We start from the raw sequence: 11,026 nt of genomic DNA on the forward strand, positions 1-11,026 counted from the left end.
GTGGTTCTTACCTCTCCGATATTTCGGCGTGGTTCTTACCTCTCCGATATTTCGGCGTTTGGCCTTCTTGATCGCCCGGCTCTTCAACACATCGTCACTGGCCACGCAGAACGTCCCGGCCTGAGGGACAGAATCACACGTTAACGTCCCTCCGCCGTCCTACACCGGACACACTGAACGTCTCCGCACGTCAGACATCTGCGTTTTATGGAGTTTCAAAATAAAAGCTGGGAACTGAGAAGAGGAAATGTGAGCAATCGGAGACGCTATAACAAAGAGCTGGGCCATATATCGATATTATATCGATAATGTGATGTGAGACAAGATATCTTAGGTTTTTGATATCTTAATATCGTGATATAGGAACTAGGGCTGCACAATTAATCGAATTTTAATCGCGATCACGATTTGGACTTCCCATTTGAAATGTAATCATAAGCTAACTGTAAATTATGTAAATAACATTAGATAGCCAAGCTATCAGCCACCAACCGTGTATGCTGCATAGCAAACAATTAGATGGCTAAGCCACTTGCATTCCAATCAGTTCGCCATGAAGATATACATTGACAAGCATAAGCAACCAGGTTACTTGGAACTTTGAAGAAGCAAAACCAAGCAATCATGCTATTAAGCTCACAAGCTACCAAGTAGTACACAACACCGCTCCAACAGCAAAGCGCACTTTTCCCTTTTAACCCGTCAGTCTCACCTGTACAAATGCTGTGTGCAGTTTTTGCACCGGCCATTTTTGTTACAACCTGTTTGAAAGCCGGCAAAACAAAACAGATCTTGTTGTTTAGGTCCACAACCCCGACGGCCCCACCTTGAGTTCACAACTTTAACTAATTAATAACGCCTTACTGATATCTCATCCTCCGACTATCTTGTACTTTAGTACGGTAAATTGGATAAACTTAATTTTAAGGGTGTCCGATTGCCAAAATTAAGTCACCATCTACAGGTAGCATATGCTTCATGTTTTAGCCTGTTAGCATTGTAGCATGTTACCGTTGGGGGTGTACCATGTGTTAGCAATAGCATATATGTCTAGATGGTACTTGCTGGATAGCATTTTAGCATCTGCTACCTACTGCTCAGGACATGGTGAGGTGCTGTTAAAAAACTAAACATATGCTAAACCTGCATCGATGGAGCCTGTGTTGTACGCCCTTTGTCTTTTAAATGAATGAAAATAGTCTAGTTATTCATGCCTTCTTCTGGAAGGACATCATGTTTATGTGAGGCAGTTTGCTGTTTGTGTTACGTGCTGTTAGCAGTTGTTTTAACGACACTTGAGTATGTCACTCATCAAACGGACCCTACCCAAAACAACAACAAAACGCACACGCAACACCGGTATCTCAGTTTAGGATTTAAAGGCGCTAAATATGAATCAGTCAATTCAATCATCTCCATCTGTGGGGGCCTAAACTCCCTTTATGTGTGCAAGCCACTTTACATTAAACCAAACCAGTCAGTTAATCAGGCGCCGTTAAAAGACTCTGACGGGCAAACTCATTTTATCGATGGGATATTTCCCCAGTGGAGGATGAGCTTCACAGGCCGTTATGAGCTCGCTCCAGAGCAGGCGGGGGGGAACAAACGACCCCCTCGAAAACTCACACAGCGAGAGCTACTGCTGCGTGCAGCGGGGAAACATAAACACGGCCGTTGGGTCGTCAGCTGCGGCATCAGCGCCGCAGCATCCGGCAGCACAATCGATGTTTTTAGGGGATTTAATGTATTGGTTATACCGACTGTTACTGTACTATATTATTGTAACACTTTTAAACCGATGCAGTACCACCAGAACTACACCAATGTGGTGCTTTGCACTAAGGGTGGCTTAGCACACGTATTCGTCGTGGGGGAGTGCATACAGTTGCATTATAAAAATATTAGAGCCGTCTTATGAACCGTTAGTACTAAAGCAAGAAAGGTAAAGCACTGTAATTGTAAAGTATATACGTATGTCACCAGGAAACAGTGTTCCCGTCTGGAGAGTTAAGAGAAAACACCAGACTTTCACTGGACACAGGTGTTCATGTCTTGAGAAGTTAAGGAGGAAAACACCAACGTTTAACCAGGAACAGTTGTTCATGTTTCTGGAGCAGGTTAAGGAGAAAAACACAGACTTCACCTGGGGAAACCAGGTGTTCCGTCCTGGAGAAGTTAGAGAAAAACACAAGACTTCACCTGGAAAAGGTGTTCAGGTCATGGAGAGTTAAGGAGGAAACACAAGACTTCAACTGGAACAGGTGTGTCATGTCCTGGAGAAGTTAAGGAGGGGCAAACACCAGGACTTTCACCAGGCAACAGGTGCATGTTCTGGAGAACGTTAATAAGGAGAAAAACACCAGCTTATCACCTGGAAACAGGTGTTCATGTTGGAGAAGTTAAGGAGAAACACCAGACTTTCACCTGGAAACAGGTGTTCATGTCCTGGAGAAGTTAAGGAGGAAAACTACAGACAACAAAATATTCTTAGAAATCACAAAAAAACGTTGGGAAAAAGCCTCAAAACAAAAAAGCAACAATACGATCAAATAAATAACAACTACTTTGAAATGATTTTTTTTCAAAAAAACCATTGAAAAAGACAAAAAAAAAAAAAAAATCAATAACATATTTATGAAAAAATCCCCCAAACACAAAAAAAAAGGCAACACGAAAATTTGAAGGATATTGGAAACAACTAAGAACCCGGAAATTTTTTACGACGGTGAAAAAAAACGACAAAAACTAAAAAACTTGTTTTAAAAATACTAAAAACAAACACAATACCTCAAAAAAAAAAAAAAAAGACAACAACAAAAATATTTTTTTAAGCCCAACAAAATACTATGTACAAAAATGGGTTCTTTTTCCAAAAAAAAAGAGACCCATAACGGTCATGAAAAAGAGATTTTCGTATTGAGGTCGCGTTGGAAGACAATCCACACGGTAAAGACATCGTTTACTTCCGTTTAATTTGTCTGAACCAATCGACGGCAACGTAGCCGTCCATTAATCCCCCTAAGTACAGGGAATCAGCTGAGGCCTATGGGGCCACGTAGAGTGTCTGCCTAAGGGCAATTAGAGACGAGACGCATGGAATCAAAGATCTGTGATGTAATCAGATCTGATGACTAGATTCCGAGCAGGAATCTGCAGAGACGAGACTCCGTATACACAATATCTTTTTCTTTCTGTCTTTCTCACTCCATTTACAACGGGCCCGAAAGCACCACCACCCCGCACCACGGGAAGTTGAAAGGAAGCTATACCTTTCAACAAAACTTTCAAAAAACAAAAAAAAGTATTTTTTTAAATCAACAAAAACTAAAAAAAAATTAACAAGCTAAAAAAAACAAAAAACAAGCAGAGAAAACTCTCTGAAATAAGATTTGAAAAAATATTGGAAAAAAAGACAACAAAAATAATTTTTTAAAAATACTCAAAAAAACTCTGAAAAGGGACAAACAAACAAAATAAAAATAAAAGTGTTGTTAAAAAATTCAAAGCAAACCCCCCCCCCCCCCCCCCCAAGAAAATTATTTTTAACTGATTCCCCCTCCACCCCCCCCCCACCCCCCGGCGGCACAAACCTTATAAGGGGGAAAACCACGACCGTCATGTACCAGCCAGCGGTCCGTCTTATCAGAGGAGGACGCTCCGCCTTTGATTAACTCTCAGCTCTGAAACACCCCACCCCCCCAACCCCCCACCCCCCCCCCCCCCCCGCCCCCGAACCGCACCCCAACTGAGCTCCAAAGGGCCCGGACAGCCTCGCTCTGGAGGCCGTCGGCGGCTCTAAGACTTCAGTACCCCCAACACCCCCTGCTGAGAGCGGGCCCCTCCCTCCGGCCCTCCATCTTCCTCAGCACCCGTGAATCAGGTACGGAGGAGCCCGGATCAGGAACCACATGGATTGCTGGAAGAATACTCAGATCCCTCCACAGAGGAATTAGTATGAGATTATGATTATATTATTATTATATATATTATTATTTATACCGGCATTGTCAGCTTGTATGTGAACATGTACATGTGTTTGGGTGTGTGTGTGTGTGTGTGTGTGTGTGTGTGGTGTGTCCTGTCAGATCTTGAGTTAAAAATCACAAAGGAAGTACTGAAACAGAATTGAATACCCTATGGGGTGGGGGGGGGGGGGGGGGGGGGGGGGTGGGGGGGGGGTGGCACGGGCCGGGCCTACCTGGAGCAGAGACCAATCACAGGGAAGGCCGGGCCAGTCGTTGCGCAACACCGGCCCCAAGGGGGAGGGGGGGAGTAGGGAAAACACCGACGCGTTCACAACAGTTGAAAGCTGAACGTTTTGGCTAAAAAGTAAAAAAAAAAAAAATTCTTTTTAACAGAAAGTCTTTCCATTCGATCAAAGTATCAACAACCAACAAATATTATCTGGGTTGATAAGTCAGCCTTTTATAAACAAGCCTCCACAGTCGGTGGGATGCGTGAAAGAGACCCACCCCCCACCCCCCCCCCCCCCCCCCCCCCCCCACCCCCACCCTCCCCACATTGGCCGGCCTTCTCCTTATACATTAAAGCGGTCTTCTTTCTGTTTTGATGCCAAGTTCTCCATCTTCTATCTCCAGCTGGTCCAGGGTCTCCAGATTGGTCCCCGGGTTCCTGCTGCAGCCAGGGACACAGCTCACTCCCCCCACCCTACTTCTCCAGCACCTGTGCATGTTTGGCACGGCGAGGGGATGCTTAACGCTGGGAGGAGGAGACCTTGCTGCCCGGCACTGCACCTTTTACACCCCTATCCCCCCCCACTTCATAGTCTTGGCTTGCCATCAGACTTTTTCGTTTTTTATCTGAAACACAGAGACGCGTTAGTAAAAACTAAAAAAGATTGTCTGGAAATCCCATTAATCTCCGTAGACACAGTACAGGTGAGTAGACACCACGTACAGTACATACATAAGAGTATACTGTTCTAGATATAGATATGCAACATATTGTACAGTAAATATTATACACACACACCAACATAATATATTTTACACCCACCCACTGTAGGTTATACTTACACACTGTATTTACAATTTCTAATATGTACAATATGGTTAATAATCTAAAAAATCGCTTAAGTAAACAGCATTGACAAAACACATACACACATATCATATGGGTATGTGTGTGTGTATATATATACAAAACACACCAATAGTATAGTACAGAAGTATATATGTATCTATAATACATTAGTATATAGACATATCATATACGTATATATAATATACTAATGTGTGTGTGGGTATAGAATACACACACAATAGTAGGCCTATATATATATAAAGATAGTATATATTCCATATACACAACCACACAAACACCTATATCACAAACATCACATATATATATGATAGATATCTATAGATATATATATCAATGCATCTACGATACTGTGGTATATATATATATTATAAATAAAAGAGAAAACATATTTTCGTTCTTCGCTGTCCTGTCAAACTAAGTAAAAAATAGAATATGTTGCATTTAATGATATATAGGGAAAAATATGCACCGTCCTCGCAGCTTGTAAAAAAAAATAAATATGAATTTGTATTTATTTGAAATGCACTACAAACTACCATGTAAAAAAAAAAAAAAAAAAAAAAAAGGTTGGCTGTTGTCTTCTGCGCTGCGCAAAGAAGGTGGGACGGGACGCGCGAACAACTCAGCGGATATACACCGCTGTGTAACATGGCGGCGTGAGAGAGGCTCTTTCAAAACACAGAGATCGTACCGGTGAAGGCGGTCTAGCTAACGTCTGTGAGACGTCCGCGCTACGTGGAGTCGCCCTACGTCCAATCAGAGGCGAGGTGGGGAATTCCCGTTCCAGAAGAAGGTCGGTACAAGTTTAATGAGGCGCAAAACGTTGGGCATCAGGTCACGCATTTAACGTGACGTAGACGGTAGCGCTCCGTGGGCCCCGGCACCTTAGCTCACACGGCTAACCGGGTTGTGGACTGAAGGGATACAAGATACGGTTCGGAAGTAAGTAACATCACGCAATAAATCTCACCATATTTTAATACTCAATTAAATATTTACCCAGGAAACGCGGTAGTGCTCGGCAGGTTTTCAACCAAAATCACACGATTTATCCACCTAAATATAGTCGTTTTGGTTGCCTAGTAAACATCACGGAGCCGTTTCGCTGTGATCCCTTATGCATTCGTGTGACGCACAACAGGCTCCCACGTCGATAGATTCGCGCAATATTCATCCCACAGTTTACCTCTTTTTATGTTCGCACCTCCAGAGAACGTACTGGGACTGAGTATCCCGAGCACTACATCACGAAAAACGTTAGAACCGCGGGGAAAAGGGCTTTAAAGAAATTAGATGCTTCCTCGCGTCCGCGTGGGTCAGCGAAAATAACGACCTATGGGGACGTCGTTCTAAAAAGCTTAACGTTGAAAAAGCTTAACGGATTTAGGCTTACCTAAACAACGGTCACATCCATCAAATATTTACCATGGGGCCAGATCGTCATAAACACTTAAACCGTCAAAAAAAACTTACACTGAAAATCAACGATTATAAGAAGTTTATATCACGGTGACGTTTCTTCTTATTGGTGGTCCTATGGCGAGGGGAAAAGGCTTCACGTGGTTAATGTACCTAAAGAACGAAGCAATTATCACCATATTTCTCTCACATAGTGCTCCTCATAACCAGTGAAAACGTCAAAAACAAATCGGACCCAAAGTCCATTAATATGGACAGGTAGCTTGACCTTAGCGGGTCGCTCAGTAAGGGATATTTATATTTAAGTTACATGAACCACGTTAAGCCTTTTCCTCGCAATAGCACCAATGGGGGGGGGGCAGAAGAAACGTAAACCAGTGAGAGTAACGTCTAAATCGTGGGATTCAGTGTAGTTTTTTGACAGGGTTTAAGTGTTTATGGACAAGATATGGCACGTAAATATGGTGATGATTGACGAGTGTTTAGGTACATTAACCACGGTAAGCTTTTTCACGTAAGCGGTTAGAAGTCTCCCACATAGTGGACAGCTTTCCCTCCGCGCCCGCACTGTCAATAAATCACAGTTATTTCCAGGCAATTGACTTAGATTGTTTCCCCTCAGTAGTAGGCCATGAATCACGGTGATATGGAGTACCCCAAACCAAACAGGTTACCTTGATTTAGGCTTTAAAAACAATCACCATATCGTGCCAATGCAATTTTGCTGCACCTCTGGATCCCGTGGAAGAAGGACACCAGGCAGCACGCGGATGCTGACGATCAATGGGTCTAAAACAAACGGTTACCCTGGGCTGAAAAAGCAGTCCAAGTCTCTCAAAGTTTCTACAAGAACATGTTTTACTTGTTATTTGCAAAAAATAAAACGAGATTACCGATCCACCTACCCACCCACCCCCTATATAGCTATCTTATCTATCTACCTAATCTATCTATCTAGAAATAGAGACAGTTACCACACACACACACCACCCTGAAATATACTTATTATCTATTATATACTTATATTTGATTTATATATATATATATATATATATATATGATATATCTCGTATAACAACTGACTATCAGGTTAATACACACGTAATCAAAAGTTGTAATCTGGACTTCTCTAATGTGTAATCCAATTTAATAGAAAACTAAAATACGGAAAAAGAACAGAAGTTGGGGCACGTACGTCTGCAAGCGATTTTTGAATCTCAATGGGTATTTACCGGGGTAATATTAAAGGAGAATACGGGGGTCCGGGACACGGCCGTTTAAAGAGAACGTGGACATGGCATTGAGCATTTTGATAGTTCACTGTGTTTAAATAGCACCGGGACCTGTGTTATGAACAAAACCACCCACATACGGCCACACCTGGTCGGCGCACCCGAGTGGAAGCGGAACTTGTTTGTTGGTCGATTTGAGAACATCGCATTATTCAGCCCCACCCCCCCCCACGTGCTGCGGGTAAGAGGAGTGTGCGTCCTGTGTTCCGGGCAGGTGGGTGGCGAAGAGGATCGAGGACAAAGAGCCTCACGGACAGCGAAACTGGGACAGGAGGAGGAGGGAGATGGAGGTGAGGCAAAAACCACACCAGGAAACACACTAACTCTCTCGGTGGGTGTGTTGTGTTGAAGGAGAGAGAGAGGGTGTTTGGTGTGTGTCTGCGTGCGGTGTGAGAGAGAGAGCGTGTGTGGTGTCCGTGAGCCCTTCGTCTGTGTGTGTGTGTGTATCTGTGTGTGTGAGAGAGAGTGTTGTGTGTGTGGTCTCGGGTGTGTGTGAGGGAGAGAGAGCGTGTGTGTGTGTCGGTATCATTGTCTGTGTGTTGTGTTGTCTCTGTGTGGTGAGAGAAAGTGTCGTGTAGGTTTGGTGTGTCTCCGTGTGTGGCTGAGAGAGAGAGCGTGTGTGTGGATTCCTGTACTGTGGTGTGTGTTGTCTTGGTGTGTGAGAGAGAGAGATTGTGTGTTGTGTATGTTTCGTGTTGGGTGTGTGTGTGTGGGTTGTGTGCGTGTGTGTGTTGTGTGTGTGAAGAGAGAGAGAGAGCGTGTGTGTCCAGGGTCTCAGTGTCGTATGTCTCTGGTGTGTGTGTTGGTGTGTAAGAGAGAGAAGAGAGGAGCGTGGGTGTATCCGTGTCGTCCGTGTCTGTCTTCTCTGTGTGTGGTGGGTGGGTGGTGTGTGTAGTGGAGTGTGTGTGTGTGTGTGTGGGTGTGTGTGTGTAAGAAAGAAGGGTGGTGTCTGTGTTAAGAGAGGAGAGAGCGCGCGTGGTGTGTGTGACACTGTGTGTGACATGTGGTGTGTGTGGTGTGTGTGTGTGGTGGGTTAAACTTCTTAGCAGCTCTTTGAGTGTCAGTTATTTCTACGTGCCTCCCGCTTTTCCACCGTTTTAGACACAGATATGATGACAATAGTCCAAAAATCATGTTCAGTGAAGTGTGGTATCTGAAATGAAACACATTGTGTTGAGGGAGGAATAGGGATGCAAGGGTTACCGGGAACGGTGAACCATGATGAGAAATGTAGCCTACGGCGTGCGTTTCCTGAGTTGGAGCCATGGCGGGGGCGGAGGACGTGGACCGCGCTAGGACACGGTGTTTTCGACGAAGGGATTTTCTGATCTAAAAGATGTGTTCAGGTGGCTACAGGATAGCTGGGGTATGGAGACAATCAGGCACGAATTTAGTCATTTGAGGCTAAGGCAAACCACGGGCACGGGGCCCCTCCACAACCCCGGTTCTCCCCCTTGTCGGTCCTTATTTATCTTAGAGAGACGTGCTCTCTGTCTGACAGTGACGTGGCCACGAGTGGCTGGATCATCTTAAATCCATAACAACAGTAGGAAATGGAATAGTCCAAAGTAGGCGGGGACCGGGGGCATTTCTCATCATGAATAAACAATCAGATAGCACTTTAGCCGTTCAATGTTTAGAGATAGAATATATAAAATTGGTGAAAAGTAAAGACAACCATCGTAACCATAAGTTTATGAGGCGTCTTACGGGGCCCTGGTAGCTCGGGCCCCAGGCGTTGCCGAACCTTCCTAATGTACGTCCGTTCTAATTGGTAGTCGTCTAATGGTCGTCCGTTTGTGTATGTGTATATGGTATTGGGTCTAATGTACGGGGAGGTAATATCACAAATCTATCCAAAAGACCTTGATACCGCAACGCTATTTGCTGTGTTGACTAATGGTGCTGTCACAAAATACTCACCACAAATGAGATTTGATAATTGATCATCAGTAATGTGAATATAATGATTAGGGGTATGAAGGATAATAAAATAGAACAGGAAACAGTTGGTAGTTCAGGAAACTGAACATAACATTGACTGTCTATTGTCTGTTTAGGCTTTAGACCAGGAAAGGATGACACTTATCCTATTACATATCCCAAAATTGGACAATATTGTCCTATTAGGGGCTGCACGATTATGGCCAATGATAATCGCGATTATTTTGATCAAAATTGAGGCGATTAGCTCCTGACGAATCATTTGTGACTTTTACCCGGAAACAAATTTTAGTGTACATGGGAATGTTGTAATAACTGGAGAGGGAGTTGATGGGACGCTACCCCAGAGAGACCGGCTGACTCATATGAAGGGTCCAGAAGGGTCGAACGGCGATACACACGGCGTTTGTGTATTTAAACTTTGGTCTTCACTGCGCTGCTTTTACTGAACCATGATATTCTGGCATGGTCACATCTCTGGTCGGGGTCCAGCCTCGGTCCAGCAGCTCCGTCTCCCACGCTGTGACTCTACCAACTGAAGGTAGCTGCATTCAAAAACTTTTCTGTGTTAGTCGCCGTAGACGGCCGCGCTAACAGTTCACCCGCGAACATGGTTACAATTCCAGGTTTGCCCATCATACTAAACAATATACAGCTGTGTTAATGAAAAATTTAAAACTGTAGAAATATCATCAGAAGTTGGGGACGGCGGGGTGTCAGCTGTGTCGGCGGGCGCGGAGAGTAAGAGGGAGAGAGAGTAGGAAGAAGAGAGGTAGAAAAGAGCCAACCCAGGCACGGCTTTACAGAACGGAAATGGGTCATGTAACGCAAATTAAACCTATCCGTATAAAAAAACATTAAAGCGGGGCGAGGACAATTAGACCGGGTGGTCCTAGTAAGAGTAACAGCTAACGAAGATACTAGCCTAACAGCTAAACAGACGCACAGCTAACTAGCTAACAAGCGCTAACTGAGCACCGACTAGCACGGCACTGCTGTGTTGCTGAAAAACAAAAATGGGACAAGTGTGAGTTATATGGTAAAAATGGTTTAAACCGTTTGAGGGGACCCGACGTATTACAGACTGCATCTGTTGGAGTTTTCCTCACGATACTCGTTCCTTTTCTGTGACTGGTACATCTAGAAAACTTAGTGCAAGGGTGCAGTGAACTACTCTGTGATGGCTTAATGAGCAGACCGACGGCTTCCGGGAGCGGGAGATTGGCTGTGCAAAAAAACCGGAGCAGTTTCTATGAAATGACGCTTATAAATAATACGCTTGATCCGAAAATTTGATCGTGCTGTCC

General features: G+C 44.2%; 1 protein-coding gene and 1 long non-coding RNA gene across 2 annotated transcripts in view; one reads left to right on the forward strand and one right to left on the reverse strand.

Moving 5' to 3' along the window:
- LOC116686843 (uncharacterized) overlaps positions 1-11,026 on the forward strand; it is a 21,179-nt gene that overhangs the window by 9,682 nt on the left and 471 nt on the right. Inside the window, exon 2 of the long non-coding RNA XR_004331378.1 lies at positions 4,832-4,837. This is a non-coding gene — a long non-coding RNA (uncharacterized LOC116686843). The remainder of the gene's footprint in view (positions 1-4,831; positions 4,838-11,026) is intronic.
- Positions 1-11,026, reverse strand: part of nup50 (nucleoporin 50) — a gene marked incomplete in the record, with an annotated part of 25,905 nt that overhangs the window by 9,078 nt on the left and 5,801 nt on the right. The window contains 1 exon segment of the mRNA XM_032511881.1: positions 40-120. Within this exon segment, the coding sequence (XP_032367772.1) occupies positions 40-120 (81 nt within the window).

Source organism: Etheostoma spectabile, unplaced genomic scaffold, assembly GCF_008692095.1.
Source record: "Etheostoma spectabile isolate EspeVRDwgs_2016 unplaced genomic scaffold, UIUC_Espe_1.0 scaffold502, whole genome shotgun sequence".
NCBI classification, from domain to species: Eukaryota; Metazoa; Chordata; class Actinopteri; order Perciformes; family Percidae; genus Etheostoma; species Etheostoma spectabile.